The sequence below is a fragment of the Peromyscus leucopus genome, chromosome 7, assembly GCF_004664715.2.
Source record: "Peromyscus leucopus breed LL Stock chromosome 7, UCI_PerLeu_2.1, whole genome shotgun sequence".
NCBI lineage: Eukaryota > Metazoa > Chordata > Mammalia > Rodentia > Cricetidae > Peromyscus > Peromyscus leucopus.
This window is the reverse complement of record NC_051069.1, coordinates 97,589,411-97,609,820: the sequence shown is the minus strand read 5'-3', so window position 1 is coordinate 97,609,820 and position 20,410 is coordinate 97,589,411. Positions and strand designations below refer to the sequence as shown.

Here is a 20,410-nt window from a genome sequence, read left to right as displayed (position 1 = left end):
TTTTGTTTTTGTTTTTTTGTTTTTTTTCAAGACAGGGTTTCTCTGTGTAACCCTGGTTGTCCTGGAACTCACTCTGTAGACCAGGCTGGCCTCAAACTCACTCAGATCTGCCTGCTTCTGCCTCCCAAGTGCTAGGATTAAAGGTGTGTGCCACTATCACCCAGCTGACTTTTTTTTAAAAGGTCCAAAAACTGAAAACCACTACTATCCATTAGAAAGGTAAGAAATGAAAGCTGTAAGGTAGAAGCAGTCAGTCTTCTGTGAATATATCTTGCTCTGTAGATTTGACTTCAGAACCATTTAAATATTTTATACAATTTTAACATTAAATATAAAAATAATCCTTGTCTTTTCGTCATCGAGTATCTATAATCCCAGCACTTGAAAGGTAGGACAGGAGCAGCTCGAGGTAAGACTGGCCTACATAGCCACTTCCAGACCAGCCAGGGCTACATAATTTAAAACTATCTCCAAAAAACAGAAAACACATTGGACCTGGGGAAATCAGTAAAGTATTGCGCTCAGGCCTGTGGGTTTTTGATTGTTTGTGTTTTGTCTTTTTGTTTTTGTTTTTTCAAGAGATTTTTCTCTGTGTAACCTTGGCTATCCTGGAACTCACTCTGTAGACAGGCTGGCCTCAGACTCACAGAGATCTGCCTGCCTCTGCCTCCAAAGTGCTGGGATTAAAGGGTCAGCCACCACCACTGGTTTAAACTGTTTTTTAATCCCACTGTTAAAATTATGACTCTGAGATTGCTATCATGCGACTTAAAAATGCTGTCACTGCCCTCTCCCTGCCCTCCTCATCAAGTCTTTTACTGATTCTTTCCTACTCAAGCACATTTGAAGAAGTGAGGATGGTAATAACTGGGGCTTTGGGCTTTTTGGAGACTTTTTTGGTGAGGCGGGATGCAGGGCATGGAACCCAGTTTTAGCTGGGCAAGTTAACCCTCAGTCTATAAAAACACTGTACTCTTCAAGTTTGTAAATGGGCCGCAGGAGACCCTATTTCAAAACAAAACAAAAACAATAACAGCAAAGGCCTATGTCCAAGATGCGGTGGCAGTACTTGCGTCCCAGGTTTCTGGGCTGTTAGGCCAGTTCCGCCCAGGGTGGAGTGGTCCACGTGGAATGGCGTCCACAACCGGACCTCAGCTTGCCTGTTCAGGGTCCTCACCTCCATCACGGTGCCCAGCGGGGTGGGAGTGAGTGCGCTCAACGTTTTCCTGAAGTTGCACCACCATGGAGGGTTTGAAAGATCCGAGTTCATCGCCAACACCCATCTCCACATCAGGACCAAGTCCTTTCTCTGGGGAGATGATAATCATTCCCTCTCCGATAACCCTCAGGAAAATCCGTTTCTAACCGGATATGAGGACAAACCAGGGAACCTGGACCATCACCTAGGCAACAGGGCCACAGCACTGGTTTATACCGTTACTCTGCCTGTGGGCCAGAAAAGTGTATGGGACACTCGTGGTTTTTATTTGTTTTGTATCAAATGATGACCATCATAACTACTTTGTATCCTTTTCCTTGTGGGAGGAGTAGTTTAAATAAAAAACTTAAAGTCAAAAAACAAAACACTACTTTTTAAAAAATTTTAAACAAGTTTATGTAAAGAGGTTTGACTGGAAGAGAAAACTAGGGCTCATTTTCAGAGAAATTTACCCCAACTCAGGAACAAATTGCCCTACATGTAACAGCTATGTCCAAAAAAAAAAAAAAAGAGGCACAAAATTTTCTTCCTCTTATGATGATAAATGACAAGTGAACATGGTATATAAAGATTTTTTTAGCCAGGTGGTGGTGGTGGCGGCGGCGGCGGCGGCGGCGGCGGCGGCGGCGGCGGCGGCGGCGGCGGCGCACGCCTTTAACCCCAGCACTCGGGAAGCAGAGGCAGGCGGATCTCTGTGAGTTCGAGGCCAGCTTGGTCTACACAGCAAATTCCAGGACAGGATCCAAAGCTACAAAGAGAAACCCTGTCTCAAAAAACAACAATAACAAAAGAATTTTTTTAGTTGAACAAAATAGCGTAGTGGAATATAGAAAGAACTGACTTAACACTCCACTAATGGAAGAGGGAGGTATTGTCAGAGACTGGTATTTTGCCCCATATCACCTCCATTTGATATTGACCGGACACAACATTGCCCATGTAATTTTAAAAAAGAAAAAGTGGAGAGCTAGTAAGATGGTTCAGCAGGTATTAAAAAAAAATATTAAAACCCTGAACAGATACATGGTGGCATGCACTTTTAATGCCAGCTCTCAGGAGGCAGAAGCAGATGAATCTCTGTGAGTTAGGGGGCTAGCCTGGTCTACATAGAAAGTTTCAGGATGGCCAGAGCTATTGGTAATAACTGGGGCTTTGTATTGCTAAATTATTAGTGAATCCTTGTCTCAGAAAAGAAAATGCACACACATACCCCAAACAAACAAACAAACAAACAGCTGTGTGTAGTAGCACATGCCTATAATCCCAGTGTTTGGCAGGCAGAAGCAGGAAAATCAAGAATTCAGTGCTAGCATAGAATACATGAGACTCAGGTTTCAGAACAAAACAAAACCAACAACCCCTCTCCCATGAACGAACGAACGAACGAACGAATGAATGAATGAATGAATGAATGAATTCATGTTACTCTGACTAGAATGGACCAAAGGCTATGAATACTATTCTCTGGTATCTATCCTCTTAGCTCACATCTGGACTCCAATTTAATAATCCATAATTATTACAGGGATTGGAGAGATGGCTCAGCAGTTAAGAGCACTTGCTCTTGCAGAAGACACAGATTTGATTCCCAACACCCATATGGCAGCTCACAACCTTCTATAACTTCAGTTCCAAGGGTTCTGATGCCCTTTTGGCCTCCTTGGGCACTGCATGAATGTTGTACAAAGACATGTAAGCAGGCTAAACACTCATATACATAAACCATTATAGAACATACACACAAACTGCAGGCTGGGAATATAATTTGGTGGTATGGCATTGGCTGGCACACTTGAGGCCCTGAGTTCAATACCCAGCACTGAAAACAACCCCAGTATACGTCAATACAATCCAAGGCTACCTAACCAGTGTTAGCATCAAACTCAAAGGTATCATGATGGTGAACTTCACTGTCAACCTGACTGGAATGACCTAGAAGACAATTCCAGAGGGGTTTAACTAAGGAGAAGAGACTTACTCTAAACAGAGGTGGGAGAGTAAACAGACTAGGGCTCCAAAGGGACTCAAGAAAGAAAAAGGAGGAAGCCAAATGAGCACCAGCATCTTCTATTCCTGCTGACTGTGGACAGTGGGACCCCTGTCTTCACCATGATGATGGCCGTACCCTCAGACTGTGAGCAAACAGACCCTTCCTCAAGTAGCTTTGTACCATGGTGGTCACCAGGCCACTGAAAATTTGTTTCAGCTAGATATAAACTCAGGGGTTTCCTGGATCCCTCAAGGACTGCTAGTCACAAAGAACTAAAAATAGTGCTAACTTTATAATTCGGATGTTTCGCTTTCTTTTAATAAAGAACCCAAGTCAAGACTAGCCAAATGAAGGGACACACACTAGAACTGGGAAGGTCTCAGACACAAGCTTCTCTACCCTTTCTGCACAGAATCGGGGCACATCACCCTCTTGGCACAACAATGTGTTCATCACCAAGGAAGAACCAGGAAAATATATGTTTAGAGTTCTTATTGGGTTGTCAATAACTGACTCATTACTGACTTCAATTCCTTTGTTCTACCCAGAATTAGATGAACTAATCTAGACTTGGTAGCACACACTTGTTATTCCAGCAAGCTAGCTGAAGCATTGTGGTCATGAGATGGAGGCCAGCCTGAGTTACATACTGAGCTCATTCCAGGGCAGCCTGAACTAGATAAAGATAGATGCTAAACAAACAAACAAACAAACAAACAAAGACAACAAGGAAGAAGAGAGTGTGGTAATGGTGGTGCGACGTTATGGCTGTCTTAAAAAAAAAACTTTCATAGATGATTTTTCTGGGGACAAGCCCTTGATCTGAGTAATCCTTATAACTCAGATAGGATCCAAGGGCTCAAGAACATTGAACACATCTATAACCATGAAGAAAATTCTGAATTTCAAAAGCTTCAAGTGTGTGTCTGTGAACATACCTCCTGAGAGAAAGAGAGAGTGCAAAACGTTAAGAAGGGCTGAGAGTTCGAGGCAGCCTGCTCCAGTGGTTCGGAGGCGAGAAGAGCTTTGGCTTGCCTAGCATGAATGACACCTAACGCTGGATGCCCAACACTGTATAACCAGGAATACTAGAATACACCCATATTCCAGGCTTTGGGGAGGTCGAGGCAGGAAGTTCAAGGAGTTCAAGGTCCTCCTCACCTACTTAGTAAGTTTAACGACTAGATGAGATCCTCGAGCTCCTTGGATAAAACACTTGCTGTAGTTGCTGTACAGCATGAGGACCTGCATTCAATCACCAGAACCTATGTAGAAAAGTCAGGCCTGGTGTTAGGCACTTGTAGCTGTAGCATTGAAAAGACAGGGACAGACGGATCTCTGAAGCTTGCTGGCCTCACAGACTACCATATATGTGAGCTCTAGGCTAGTAAGAAGCCTTGTTTAAAAAACAAAACAAAACAAACAAAAAACCCACAGTGGACAGCTCCTAAGGAATGACAAGAGGTTGATCTCTGTCTTCCACATGAATAGAGAGAGGGAGAGGAGAGGGAGAGAGAGAGGGAGAGGGAGAGGAGAGAGGGAGAGGGAGAGGGAGAGGGAGAGAGAGAGGAGGGGGGGGGGGGGGGGGGGGGGGGGAGGGGAGAGGGAGAGGAGAGGGAGAGAGAGAATGAGAATATCATTAAGAAAACTGGAAGTTGGAGGCTCAGCTAAGCAGGCTGATGCAGGAAGCTCTGGAGCCTTCTTTCAGCCAGCCTGGACAACATAATGACAGATCTTGACAAAGATAGCCAAGACCAAACTGGAGAGATGCACAGCAGTAAAGAGCACGCTCTGCTCTTGTAGGAGGAGTTCAGTTCCTAGCACCCACCGACATCAGGGGACTCAAGCAACTCCAGCTCCAGCTCCAGGGAGATCCAATGCCTCTGGCCTCGGTGGGCACCGGCACTCATATGCATATAATCACACACAGACACATACAGGGACATAGTTAAAAATAATAAAAATAAATCTTTAAGAAAAGACAAGTACTGTTCATTAGTTTTACTAAATTCCATCTCCTCTCTCTCTCTTTTGGAACAGGGTCTTATTATGCAGCCTCAGATGGCCTTAGAACTTGCTATGTAGACCTGACTGCCCTCAAATTTATAAAACCCTTTGCTTCTGCCTCCCAAGGGCTGTGATTACAAGTGTACATCACCACATCCAGCCTACAAGCCAATTTTAAAATCTGGTGTACACTGAAGGTAACCAAACTCAGAATCATTCTAAACACAAGAACCCTGGCATATTGCCAAGTAGGCAATATTTCTGTTTTATAAGCAGTGACACTAAGCATTGAACACTTGGTCTGGAAACAGGAAGACAAATCACATAGTTATTAATGGTCATGGAGTCAACAAACCTGAAGCCTCAATAATCTGCCCCCAAAGAACCCACAAGACTAACAAAAGAGTGGAAAACCAGGTGTAGTGGCTCACACCTGTAATCTAAGCCCTCAGGAAGTAGGGGCAGAAGGATCCCAACTTCAAGGTCATCTTTGGCTACACAGTAAACTGAAGGCCAGCCAGGGCTTATATGAGACCCTCTCTCAAAAACAAAACAATATGGGGGAGGGGGTTGATTAGCCCTTCTATTTTTCCTAAGAGTTATAGTTTCAGATATTGTATCCAGGTCTTTAGCACATTTTAAGCTATTTTTCATGTAAGGTGAGATGTTTTTGCAAAAGGATATCCAATTGCTTGAATTACTTATATATATATATATATATACACATATATATTTATATGCACAAATATATTTATATATATGTACATATACATACATACATACATACATAAAAAAGAGGTTTTTTTTTTTTATATATAAAAAAGGAGCCGGGTTAGCCAAGTTGACTATAAACTCACAATCTTGTCTTGAGTGCTGGGATAACAAGTGTTCATCATCACTGTTGGCTTCTCTGCACTTTCGACCAAGCATGAAGACCCGGGTTCAACCCATTAGATCCATATGGTGGGAAGAAAGAACTGACTCCAAAGAGTTGTCCACTGACCTCCACAAGTCAGCCATAGCATACACATGAACACACAAATGTGAGCACATACACACATACATTAAAAATAAAGGAATGAGGGGGTGGAGAGATGGCTTAGTGGTTAAGAGCACTGGCTACTCTTCCAGAGGGCCCAAGTTCAATTCCCAGCACCCACATGACAGCTCATAACTGTCTGTAACTCACATTCCAGGGGATTTGACATCTTCACACAGAGAGATGTGCAAGCAAAATACCAATGCACATAAAATAAAAATAAATAAGTCGTTTAAAAATAAAACAAACAAACAAACAAATAAATGGAATAAGAGCTATCAGAATGCTCATTCAGTGGGTAAACTCACTTGCTGCCAAGCCTGACCATCTGAGTTTGATCCCTGGTACCCACAAGATAGAAAGAGAGAACCTACTTACACAAGGTATCCTCTGACCCCACAGTATCAGGAGCTGGGGATATAGTGGTGATATAGTCTGTGTTGGCAGGTATAATGTTTGGAGTTTAAGCCCTACCATTAAAGGGGAGATACCCCACTGAATCATACATCTGATAGAGGATTGTAACCACTGTATATAAACAATTCCTAGTACCCCCAAATTTAATTTTTTTTAAATTTAATTTGTTGTTCTTTTTAGACAGTCTCTACATAGCCCTGGCTGTGGTGGAACTCACTCTGTAGGCCAGGCTGGGCTCAAGCTCACCAAGATCTACCTATCTCTGCCTGTGTTGGTATTAAGAGCATGTGCCACCATACCTGGCTTTTAACCCAAAAATTAAAATATTTTTTTAAATAGAGTATCTGAAGATAATCCTCCAGACCTACATAAATCACCAACAGTATACACGAAGGTACTCAGCAAGCATTATTAGCCATTATTAGGAAAATACAAATCAGAACCATGATGGATATGGAGGAATTAGAACCCTCAACACACTTGGGGTTGGAATGTAAAATGGTAAACACTTTAGAAACTAGTCTGTTCCTTGCCGGGCAGTGGTGGCGCACGCCTTTAATTCCAGCACTTGGGAGGCAGAGCCAGGCAGATCTCTGTGAGTTTGAGGCCAGCCTGGGCTACCAAGTGAGTTCCAGGAAAGGCGCAAAGCTACACAGAGAAACCCTGTCTTGAAGAAAAAAAAAGAAAGAAAGAAAGAAACTAGTCTTTTCCACTATGAGGGTGGGGGTGGGCATATCTCAGTGAGTTCAAGGACAGCCTAGTCTACATAGCATGATCCAGGCCAGCCAAGGTTACACAGTGAGACCCAGCTCAGGGAAAAAAAAACAAAACAAAAAAAACAAAACTTTGGCGGTATTTCTCCCTTGAAGCCTTTCTCACTCAAAGTAGTTCTTGTTCATTTTTCCTTAATAAGTCTATTTCCTATAATCTACGTTCGAGCTACTTAAAGAAAGAAAAAGAAAAAAGGAGCCTGGGTCTAGAGTGGTGGTACAAGTCTTCAATCTCAGCACTGGAGAGGCTGAGACAGGAGGACAGGAAGGTCAGGCCTGAGCTCAGCGGCCAAACCCTGTCAGAAAGGGAGGAAGGGTCTGGTATTTCTGGTTATATACTCACGAGAACTGAAAATATACAGTCACAAGGGTAAACATGTACCAGAGTTAGAGCGGCACATTCACGCTACTTCAAAGTAGAAACACCTAAGTGACCAGAACTGATGATACAATGTGGCAATCCAAATAGTGTAACGGTAACCAGAAACAGAAGGCCACCCACTTCGACAGTCAGAGAAGGCTAAGGAGGGAGGGTCACTTGAACTCAGGAGTTTGCAAACAATCTAGGCGACATACTTTATTACTGCAGAACTGTATTATTCAAGCAGAAGTCCTGCACCCATTATTACAGTACTCTGAAGGGAGGGCTATGGCTCAGTGCATAAGGCCACTGGCTGCTCTTCCAGAGGAAGAGTTCAATTCCCAGAACCCACATGGTTGCTCACAACCACTTGTATGTAACTGCAGCTCCAGGGGATGGGCACACATATGTGCATACACATACATGCAAACACGCACATTCTAGGTACCTTCTATAAGTGAAATCCTATATTTGTCCTTCTATATATGGCTCACTTCAATCAGCATGTTTTTTTACTTTGGTTTTTTGAGACAGGAATGAGTCACTATGTCCACCTTCATTTAGTCTGTTTTCAACATTGTAACATCATCCACATTGGTAGCCTGCATCAGAATTCCGTTTCCTTTTAAGATTAAATAATATTCCATTGTGTGTGAGTTTGTATATATACTGTTTTATTTGTGGACACTTCAGCCATTTGCCTTTTCACTACTGTGAATAACACTACAATGAACAGTTATACAAGCATGTGGCCACCACTTTCAGATCTTTTGGTTACATATCCACGCTAGAGTAATTCTATGTTTAACTTGCTGAGGACCTACTAAAATGACTTCCATTCAGGCTACACATTTCACAGTCCCATTTGGGGTTTCAACTTCTTCAGTGCCTTTGTTTTTTTTTTTAAGATTTGTTTGTTTGTTTATTTATTTTGTATACAGTGTTCTGTCTGCATGTGTCCCTGCAGCCAGAAGAGGGAGCCAGAACTCATTACAGATGGTTTTGAGCCACCATGTGGACGCTGGGAATTGAACTCAGGACCTCTGGAGGAACAGCCAGTGTTCTTAACCTCTGAGCCATCTCTCCAGCCCCCTTGTTTTGGTTTTTATGGTGTTCTATTTTTCATTAATAACCATCCTAGTAAACCGGGCATGGTGGATGGGAGGTAGAGGCAAGTGGATCTCTATGGAGTTCAAGGCCAGCCTAGTCTAAGAGTGAGTTCCTGGATAGCCAGAACAACACAGAAACCCTGTCTCAAAAAACAAAACAAAACAAAAATGATCTCCAGAAGATGGTTATCATTGTCTTCATTTCTAAGACAACTTAAACAGGTTTGACTTTACCAACCACAGAGCAAACCTGTGGATTTGGAGAATAATTTCTAATTTCTTCAGAAGGCATATTATATGCACTAAGTTGATCAAGTAAAACACAGAATAGCAATGCACTGTGAAGTTTATAGCTCCTACAAAAATGACCCTACCAGCTGTTACTTGAACATCTGGTTAGACCACTCAAAACTAGTCTGTATTTTCTTTCTTTCTGTTTGTTTGTTTGTTTGGGGTTTTGTTTTGTTTTTGAGGCAGGGTTTCTCTGTGTAGCCCTGACTATCCTGGAACTCGCTCTGTAGACCAGGCTAGCCTCAAACTCACAGAGACCAATCTACCTCTGCCTCCCCAGTGCTGGAATTAAAGGTGTGTGCATCACCACCACCCAGCTAGTCTGTATTTTCTTTTCTTTTTTTCAAATAACAGTTTTATCTTATTCATTTATTTATTTATTTATTTATTTTTATGATTTATTTAGCTATTACATATAGTGTTCTGTCTGCATGTATGCCTGCAGGCCAGAAGAGGGCACCAGATCTCATTATAGATGGTTGTGAGCTACCATGTGGTTGCTGGGAATTGAACTCAAGACCTCTGGTAGAACAGCCAGTGCTCTTAACCTCTAAGCCATCTCTCCAGCCCTAGTCTGTATTTTCTAATGTGATCTAATAATACAAAGCTCAAAACAGTCTCTCAACATGTTTGTTTTGTTCAAAAGGAGGCCAAGTGGTCAGGAACTGCCTTGGCAGTCAAGAATGCTTGCTCCTCTTGCAAAGACCTGAGTGCATCTTCTGTAACCACATCAGACAGCTCACAACTGTCTGTAACTCCAGCTCCAGAGGATCTGATGAACTCTTCTGACCTCTGAGAGAACCCAAATACAGCAAATACACACACTAACACATAATCAAAAACAAACCTGCAGGTGCTGGGCATTGGGATGCATATTTTTAATCCCAGCACCACTCAAGAGACAGAGGCAGGCAGATTTCATGAGGTCAAGGCCAACTTGGTCTACACAGTTGCAGCCATCTAAGTCTACATACTGAGCCCTTGTTTCAAAAAAAAAAAAGTAATTAATTAAAATAAATTTTAAAAAATTAAAAAGCACCTGTCTTGAAAAACCAAAAAAAAAAAAAAATTAAAAAGCACGCTAACTCTATTAAGTTAACAAAGCATAAGTAGAAGCAACCAAGGAAATGAAATTGCTCTTTGACATCCTTACTTAAATCAAATGAACAGAATGCTATTTGTACACTTTCCTGCAACCAACACACCAATCAAGGTATTGATTATGCTCACCAATTTTATTCAGTTGTTTCAACCTATACAGAAATTTTAAAGTTTAAATTTCTAAATTTTTAAGCAATTACATTTTAAGAAAAAGAAATGCATAATTAACCGATCAGGTATGAAATGACCTAACGGAAATTTCCTTTAAATACTTACGCAAAGGGAGAGGGGGGAAAGGTGAAAAATATTGACAACTGTTGAATGTAACAGCATTGGGAGAGAGGTTCAACTGTTGACTGTAAGTGACAGGACAGCATGGGGGTCAACTGTTGAATGTGACAGGACAGCATGGGGGGTCAACTGTTGAATGTGACAGGACAGCATGGGGGGTCAACTGTTGAATGTGACAGGTCGGCATGGGGGGGGTCAACTGTTGAGTGAGAGTGACGGCATTCAGAGAGGGGTTCAGTTCATTTTTCCTCTCGTGTTTGCTTGAAAGATTTTCATTGAGGCAGAGGCAGGAAGATCATCACAAGTTCGAGGCAGCCTGAACCTACTGAGTTCCTGTTCACTCAAGGCTACTGACCTAGTACTCAAAAAAAAAAAAAAAAAAATAGTTTTCAGCAGTAACTCTTCCAAAACCGAAATCTTTGCAAATAAAGTTATCATCCTGCTTATTCGGGACGAGTTGCCGAGTGCGGGTGCTCTCGCCTTCGGAAAGAAAGCAGGCTATGAGGTCTAAAGCAAAAGGCAAGGCAGCTTCTGGCGGGACCGACTTAAGCTCCGCGCCACCACGCGGACCAAAGAACGCGCACGCTTCATTCAAGGCTGAATCTGACAAATCACTCTCTGTGAACGCTCCGGCTCAGAGAACCGCGGAGCTCAATTTGGAATCGGCACACGCCGGGAAACCCAAGCAGCTCGGCTGGAGAGCTCTCGGGTCTCGGCCCGGGGCGAGGCGGGGCACCGGGCCCTCAGCACGGCAGGGCGGCCCTCGGGTCCCTCCCTGGACCCTCCGCTCGGTGCCCACCAAGCACCTCGGCCTTGCCCCGCCCGCCTACCTGCCAGGTCCAGCTCGTCCGAGTCGGAGTCGCTCTCCTCGTCCTCCTCGACGGCCACCGCGCTGGACTCTCGCGTGTGAAAGGTCGTCGGGGTGGCGATGAGCGTGTCTGAATCCTGGGCGCGGGCCTCGCGCAGGCGTGTGAAGTACTCCACCGCGAAGTCGACGAGGTCGGGCGGCTGCTGCCGCAGCACCTCCACAGTGTAGCCCTGCAGCAGCTCCGTGAGCCCCGGCGGGATCTGGATGTGGCTCATGCCGGCGACGGCCGAGGGCACCGGCGGGTCGGGGCCGCCGGCGGCCGTAACCTGCGCACTCCCTCCCGCCGGCCTGTCACTCGGGCCCGCGGTCTCCCGCGCGGCCCGCCTCGGCCTTCCTCGCGTCGCGCCTTGTTGCGGCCGGGTGTGCGTTTGTTGTGCGGGCCGCGCGACCCTTCCGCTACCAAGCCAGCCTGGCGCCGCCGCTGCTGTCACCCGGCCGCAGCCGCCGCCGCCGCCGCCGCCGCGGGGACCGACGGGCTGGCGAGCTGGACGGGCGCGGCAGGCGCCCGGGTTGTGACGCACGCGGCCGCGGGCGTGCGCGTCCCCGCCGAGAGCTGGCCCACAGTGCGCGTGCGCCGCCGAGCTGCCCGCTCTTGGAGCAGTCCATGGTCAAGGTGCGGGAGGCCCCGGACATGAGGAAAGAGTGGCCCAGCTGCGAGGCGGGCTGGTTCGTGCGTCTTGCCTGGTCACAAAGACCTTTCCCTTAGGCTTTCAGAACACGCTGAGCGCCTCTCAGCTGAGCGCTAGGGACACCGATGTGACACAGGACCACCTCACCTTGATTCCTGCTCTAATGGACGGCCAGAGGGTTCACTCTAAGGAATGATATTAATGCTGAACTGACTCGCCCAGAGGAAGATCTGGAGGAAAGTCGTCTAATAACACAGTACTGCAAGAACAAAGACCTGGCCGAGTCGGTAGCACCTTGACTGACAGGTAGAACAGTGTGCAACTGAATACAAGGCCCTAGGGAGTCTAGTGTGAGGTCATGAGATGTCGAGGGGAAGGCTTTGTAGGAAGTAAAAGCTTCAGTGAGATAGTCATTTGGAAGCCTCAGGCAGAGAAGTAACCCTGAGAGAGAGAGCTCAGGCACATGTGGACGGACATGAATAAGGCCTGGAGCAGAACAGACCTTTGGCCCTGTTCCTCTTTTGGACGCTTCCACCTGTTCTTCAGGTCTAGACTGCACCTCCTTCCTCCTCTTTCCTCCCCACTCGCAAGCCTGGCCCTGGGTCACATGATTTGATGAAGCTGAGCAGACTGCAGGCACTGTTGTGTGTCTTTTGCCTCTGGGAAGAGGGCAGAGGTGAATTGGAGAGGCCAGGCTATTACCCAACTTGCTTCCTCCTGTCACCAAACGTAAATAGAACAAAAGAAGATATCCTTCCTGGGATATCCAGCCACAACCTCCGGGCTCGCTAAAGACCCAGTGAAAATAGTCTTCCCTCTCCCTGCTAGAACCAGCCAGCAACTGATTAGCTGTAGATGTAGAAACCTGAAGGGTATTAGAGACGGTTAAGCACCACCTGGTAATTACCCAGTATTAATTAAGATCTTCACTAGCTCCACCCACACAGACCTGGCACAAACCCAAGACCTCAGTGCTGCCGTGAACTGAGCTGCCTATACTGACAGTGGAGTACCTCCCTGAAGTACTGCTCAGTGTAGGGCCAGCCCAGGCCCTCGGCTAGGTAGACCTGTGATTACAAACTGCTGTGCATCCCTGACCTATGTCCTTAGCCCCACGGGGAAGTCTCGGATGTTAAAAGGTGGGGACTCCGCAGTGTCCAATGTGTTGGCTGGGTGCTTACTGCATACTTGTGAAGACTGAATGAATGAAAGAATGAATGAATGAGCAGAAACTGCTCTCCTGACTTCACAGTCTCATAACAGGTATCCTGTCCTTCAAAACCATGCTTCTAACCACAGACATGAAGGTCTCATTAAAAACAAGCAGTCTGGAGTCAGGCATGGTGGTAGGTAAATGCTTGTAATCCCAGCACTTGGGAGATGGAGGTAGCAAGATCAGAGGTCGGTGCCAGCCTCTGCTACATGGTGAGTTCAAGCTAGTCTGGGTTACATGAGACCATCTCAGAAAAAAACAAAAACACCAACCAAACAAACAAACAAACAAAAAACAAAAGACCTGCAGTGGAGATAAATCTTTTCTGCTCTTGGACAGACTGACCCTGACAAGTTTTCCAAGATCAGACCTTGCCATTAATACCCAGAAACCCCGGGTGTGGCTCCCACTGCACCATAATACCTAGGGAATTGCCTCTCTTCAAGCCGACCTTTGGGAAAGGTAAATTCCCAACTCCACATCCCGGTTTTCTCACATTATCAGGTCTTACATGTTTTAAATGGGGCACAGGCCTATGAGGACTTAGGACTCTGACCCCAATTACAAAAGAGAGGAGAGAGGCTGTTGACAGAGCTGGGTGTGGACAGGCTCTCCTGTTGCACTGACACCTGCTGGCCTCTGGCCTTCTCGACTTCTTCACAGACAAGCGACAAGCACTGCTCAGGCATTCACCAACAATCGGGCAAAGGGCACTCAGAGGACCCTAACCTGCTGTGGTGGCCCACAACCCTCGGTCCCCGTCACTCAGGAGAATCGCTCTGTGCACAGGAGAGTGAGGCCAGCCCGGGCAACACAGAGGGATCTTTACCTTAAAAAAAAGAAAAAGAAAAAAAGGAAGGAAGGAAGGAAGGAAGGAAGGAAGGAAGGAAGGAAGGAAGGAAGGAAGGAAGGAAGGAAGGAAAGGGGGAAAAAGAGCAGGCTGGGACTGGAGAGATGGCTCAGTGGTTAAGACCCCTTGTTGCTCTTGTAGAGGATCTGGGTTGGGTTCCCAGTACCCACATGGTGACTCACAACTGTTCATAACTCCAGTTCCAGGGGATCCAGAGGCCACAGACCTCTGCAGACACACACAGTACACACATGAATCTAAAAACAGTTGTTGTAAAGAGGGGGCTAGGATGTAACTCGATGAGAGGCTGTACTTAGAACCAGGCCCTGCATTCGATACCCAAAGCCAACAAAACCCTCCAAGGGCTGAAGTAAACAGAAGTTGGAAACCCTACAGCTGCTCCTCATCGGCCTCCATGTATCAGACTCACAGTGAAGTTAGACAGCTTGAGGTCCAACTTGACTACCTCCCTCCCCACTTGGTCCCCAAAGGGAGGGGGCTATCTCTTCCTTACCCTTTAACTGCAAGCACAGCAGCGAGGGCTGTCATGAATGCCCATTTAAGCTAACTAAAAGGCCTTGTAACAAAAGAGAACATCAAGGACCTGAGCCCTGCATCTTCCACCTTTGTCCTGAATCCATCCTGCCTGCATTCAAGCCTGTCCAGCTATACCACTGACTGTTACCATGGCAACAAAACCCACCACAGCCAATACTGGCAAACAGCTGCTAAGAGCAAATGGCAATAGTGGGTGGAAAAAGCCTAGGCAGAGGCCTTCAGAAGAGCAGTTCAGTGGCTGAGACCCTCTGGTCTCATGCTGTCTTCCTCATAACCCCTCAGATAATGAACACCCTGCACAGACCATGCCACCAGCCACAGATCCAGACATGAATACAGTGAGGCTAATTCTCAGAGGTGTTTACCACTGCCAAGGCGGTGGGACACATGCTCTTTAACCCAACAGCGGGGAGGGTCTGGTGAAGGCAAACTTAGGCAGGGTACCAGCTGCTGTTTCTAGTAAAACAGTGAGTTTCCGATACTCTTAATAGGTCTACTACTTAAACCCCCCCCCCCCCCCCAAAGAGAGATAAGCTACTACTCCTTCAAGTCTTGCCCTTGGCCTAGGTCTCAGCTTGCTTCTCTCACATATGCTTTACCTGCTAAGAGACCTCAGCCCCAGTGGAAACACAACCCACTCACCTGACTAAGAGGCCATCCGATGACCTTAAACTCTTGATTCTCCTGCCTCCTCCACTGCAGAGTTAGGGTTACAGGCATGTCACCATGCTCAGTTTATTCAGTGTTGAGGATTGCACCAAGGGCCATGGGCATACCTGAGAACACTCTAAGTGGCCCAATGTATCTCCAACTCAGCTTCTTTAAGTCCCTCAGTCCCTGCCTGTTCACTGGAACCTGCTGGTTTTCTGAGCACATCTGTATGGAATCCCTTACTGACCCATTCCTCTCCATTCACTTACTACCAACTTTGACTATTTTACCTTAGAAGCCTTCCTGAGCCTTTGATTAGCAGGTGATATAGGGTAACTTTCCTTTGCCCGTACCCATCTGTCCTTGAGTCTACAAAATGCCTCCCCCAAGAGGCCACAGTCTTTGATCTAGGAGTTCTGATCTATTTTAACAAACATCCACGCTCCAGGGAGCAGTTAATTCCCAGGCCACCTGTTTCTGTACCTGTGAGCCAACCCCTTCTTTGCTGGGACACTGTGTCCCAACAAAGTGTCAGTGTCTGCAGTAGATCATTGGTTTGCTTTCAAGATACCTTAGGGCAAGGAAAAACACTGGGAACTACAATACATAAGCCTGAAGGATCAGGACCTTGAAGTACTTACCATCTCAGAGAAAACAGAAAAGGGAGCCCTCGGGGAGCACAGGCCCTGGGGCCTTTTCAATGACTATCAGGACTCTACTTGACATTCTTGGCTTGACTCACAGGCCAGGTACTTGGGCCATGACCCAGAAATACAGACAGGCCTCCAGCAGTCTGGGTCAAGTTAGCCCCAGGACTTCTGATACCATCACAGAGTTTCTTCTGTGAAACCTAGACACAGGGTCCCTACTCTGTCACCAACTTGCTAATGGTCTTTGTAGATCACTTTATCCTGGCTGGGCTTTCTACATCTGAAAGTGTAGGTTTTAAAAAAAAAAATCTATCTAATTAAATATTGAGTTCAATGAGGACAGATTTGGGAGAATGGGGGAGAGGTGGCGGGAGGTATAGTTCACTGGCAGAACATGTAATCTAATCACTAGCATTGCTTGTTTTTTTTTTTTTTTAAACAGGAAATTGAAGCTAGGGCCTCACATATCTCTTAAGCACTCCTGAACTACATATAGTCCCAGACCTTCTATGCTTTTATTTTGAGATAGTCTCACAAATGAAGTTACCCAGGTTGGCCTTGAATTCACTTTGTATCACAACTGGCCTTCAACATGTGATCCTTCTGCCTCAGCCTCCTGAAGAGCTGAAATGATAGGCCCTGTACTACCCTAAAATTGATAAAAGAAGAAAAGAAGGAAAGGTAGAAATGAGAGAATATGAAGACGACAAAAAGGTAGAGAACTTTGTACAGTGGTCCATGTTCTGTCGTCCCAGCACTCGGAGGCCAAAGCATGAGGATCACTCATCCAAGAGCTGGATGGGCTACATAGCAAGTTTAAGGTCAGCCTAGGTTACATAATGGGATGGACTCAAAAGAAAGAAACTAGTCTATGTGTTTGGGGTGGATTGTGCTTCTAGTCTCAAAAGGCTGTAGTAAACAAAATGCAGGGAGATGCATCCCTTGTATCAGAAATAGTGCCAATGTGCTTCTGAATGGCCACTGCTGCAGCCACCTCCTCTGTCCCTCACCCGTAGCCTAATTACAACATTTTTTAAATTTCTGATCCAGGCCACTGTCCCTGATCAATCACTGTCTGGCTTCCACTTGACTGTGACAGAGAAATCATTCCAATTCCCCACCCCTCTCCCCGACACTCCTGTCAAGAAGAGATATAAAAGGAACAGGTGGCATTTCAAAGTACATCATAAAAGCGAGCCCTGGCTGGGAGGGTGTCACTTGCCATCTGCTCGGTCCCTTTCACAAACGTGCCTCCAGGGGCTTCCCTGTTTGACTTCGCATCCTGTGAAAGTGCAAAGGGATAAAATAATGTCCCCCATCATGAATATCAAGGAAGCAAAACACTCCATTTTCAAGTGGGAAGTATCTCCAGAGGAAAATGATCCTATCCCATGAGAATGGCTGGCATTTGGGCTGAAATGCAAATACTCCAACGGGAACTTTCAGTCTAGGGATGAGGTTTCCGGACAGGCTCATTTCCTGGGTGACTTGAAAAAAGCCTGCACCCATGTCCTGGCTGTCGCTCTCCTTGTTCAAAGTGTCTCTCCTCTCTCAAATCTGCACTTACAATCTAAAGTCTGTACTCTCCATCACCGTAATAAATTCACTGTAACTTTACTTTCTTTTGTTTTTTGTTGGTTTTGAAACAGGATTTGTCTGTGTTGCCCTGGCTGTCCTGGAACTCACTGTGTAGCCCAAGCTGGCCTTGAACTTACAGAGAGATTCACCGGCCTCTGTTTCCTGAGTGCTTGGATAAAGTTATCAACCATCACAGCCTGGCTGATAACTTTACTTAAAAACAAAAAACAAAAACAAACAACAACAACAACAAAAAAACAGGCCATCTCCTAGTCATGATATACTAAAGATCTTCCAGCAGAAAAGAGGTAGGTTTAAAATTGAATTAACCAGCCAAGTGGTGGTGGCACAGGTCTTTAATCCCAGCACTCAAAAGGCAGAGGCTGGCAGATCTCTGAGTTCAAGGCCAGCCTGGTCTATAGAGTGAGTTCCAAGACAGCCAGAACTTTTACAAAGAAACCCTGTCTCAAAAAAGAAAAAGAAAAAAATTGAATTCACCTTCTCAGACAAATGCCCTCAATTTTTGTCTTTTTTCTTTTTTGGTAACTAACTTATTTAGGACTGGAGAGATGTCTCAGCAAGTAATAGCACTTGCTGTACAAGCATGAGGATCTGGCTGGGTGGTGGTGGTGGTGGTGTCATACACCTTTAATCTGAGTGGACAGAGGAAGGAAGATCTCTGTGAGTTCAAGGCCAGCCTAATCTATAGAGCTAGTTTCACGACATAGGGTTGTTACACAGAAAACCCGTCTGGAAAAACCAAACAAAAACAAAAAAAAAAAAAAAAAAAAAACAAGCCGGCGGTGGTGGCGCACGCCTTTAATCCCAGCACTCGGGAGGCAGAGGCAGGCGGATCGCTGTGAGTTCGAGGCCAGCCTGGGCTACCAAGTGAGCTCCAGGAAAGGCGCAAAAACTACGCAGAGAAACCCTGTCTCGAAAAAAAAAAAAAAAAAAAAAAAAAAAAAAAAAACAAGCATGAGGATCTGAATTCAGGTGATCATGTATGTGCGTATGTGTAACCCTAGCCATGTGAGGGGTGGAGAGAGGAAGATCGCTCAGGTTGGCCCTCAGCCTAGCTCAGTTCAGTGAAAGACCGTGTCAACGCAGAACACTCGGCTTCTCCTCTGGCCTCAGCAGCCTGGACCTGCACACATACACTCTTACGCATATACTACACACATGAAAATGCTCATTCACACAAAAGCATTTGTGAACACACACACACACACACACACACACACACACACACACACACACAGACAAAATGTTATTTTTAGCCAGGTAAGAGATACATACCTATAATCCCAGCATTTAGGAGGACCAGGAATTCAAGGTTAGCCTCAGTTACATAATGAGTTTGATGCCAGCCTGGGCTACATGACAGACATCCTGTTTCAAGAAGAGAAATAAAAAACAGGCTGGGCAGTGGTGGTGCACACCTTTAATCCCAGAACTTGGGAGGCAGAGCCAGGCGGATCTCCGTTTTAGGCCAGCCTGGTCTACAGAGTAAGAGTTCTAGGATAGGCTCCAAAGCTACACAGAGAAACTCTGTCTCAGAAAAAAACAAAAAACACAAAACAAACAAACAATAAACACAAAAGGGTGGGGTGGGGCTGAAGAGATGGTTTATTGGTTAAGAGCATTTATGCTCTTCCAGGAGAACCTGAGTTTGATTCCCAGCACCCACACCAGACAGCTGTGACTCCAGCTCCAGGAAATCTGATGCCTCTGGATTCATGTACCTGTACTCATGTTCACATACACACACACACACACACACACACACACACACACACATACACGTAATTAAAAATCTTTCAAAAAGATTTCTTTTAAAAAGTAAAAATTTTATTTTTGACTAAGGATATAGCAAAGTAAAGTGCCTGCCTAGCATGCATAAAGTCCAGGGTTCAGTCCCCAGCACCCCATAAACTGACTGTGGTGATGCACACTTGTAATCTCAGTACCTGTGAGGGAAGGTAGAAGGATCAGAAGTTCAAGGTCATCCTCCTCAGCTACTCAGAGAATCCAAGGCCAGGCTGGAATATATAAGACCCTGTCTCAAACAAACAAATAAGTTACCCTCTGAGCCATCTCGCTGGCCCCCTTACTTGGCCATAATTGTCATGTGATCATTCAGAAATATTCTTCAAATACAGCTTCCTTCCTCGAACTCTCTAATGTCAGCTTCCTACAAGGTTAGCTACACACTCTTAACTCCCAAGTGAGATGTGTCTGTCCCTCTCATGCTCAGAGTGATCGTTCTAAAACCAAAGTCCCAAGGATCTCTTGAGGGTTTGGACAAGGAAGGAAGTACCAGTGGACCTAAGTGTTCTGGCCAGGCAGGGCAGTGCCAGAAGAGCCAGGCTCCCTTTAGCAAGCTCTCCTATCCACTAAGACAAGAACCAAGCAGTTTAGGGCTCCCCATTCCAACTTGCTCTGGCTACATCAGACCACACAGGCACCCCAAACTCAAACTGCTTCTGTATTTTTTGAACAACTGACTTTCCATTTATAAACACAGAGAGCCAGAAAGGAAAGTGAACGAAAGGATGATTACAAGCCAGGTTTCGGGGTGGCCTGCCTGCCAGACCAAGGGCTATATGAACAATTACCAATGAAGTTTCCAGCCCTACCCATTCTCCCTGGAATATCAAGGGAATCAGAGAAGTCCAGGCCAGCCAGAACTTCCTCCTTGCCTGCTAGAGGCTCCACCTATGGCTCCCAGGAACAGGCACTGATTCCTGACAGCCTCCAGAGGCACGGCCAACCCTGCTGCAGTGTCCCTGAACCACAACATAAAGTATCACACAATACA

At 45.7% G+C, this 20,410-nt stretch overlaps 1 protein-coding gene across 4 annotated transcripts in view; it reads right to left on the bottom strand.

Moving 5' to 3' along the window:
- The window catches only part of Prkar2a (protein kinase cAMP-dependent type II regulatory subunit alpha), a 68,071-nt gene extending 56,109 nt beyond the window's left edge, over window positions 1–11,962 (bottom strand). For 2 of the 4 annotated variants that reach the window (XM_028886938.2, XM_028886940.2), the window contains exon 1: window positions 11,426–11,962. In XM_028886938.2, coding sequence (XP_028742771.1) covers window positions 11,426–11,678 — 253 coding nt within the window. In that variant the 5' untranslated portion in view covers window positions 11,679–11,962. Of the gene's footprint in view, window positions 1–1,177; window positions 1,369–11,425 lie in introns of those variants that run through there. The other 2 variants (XM_037207930.1, XM_037207929.1) reach the window with 2 other exon arrangements.
- Window positions 11,963–20,410: the final 8,448 nt, after the last annotated feature.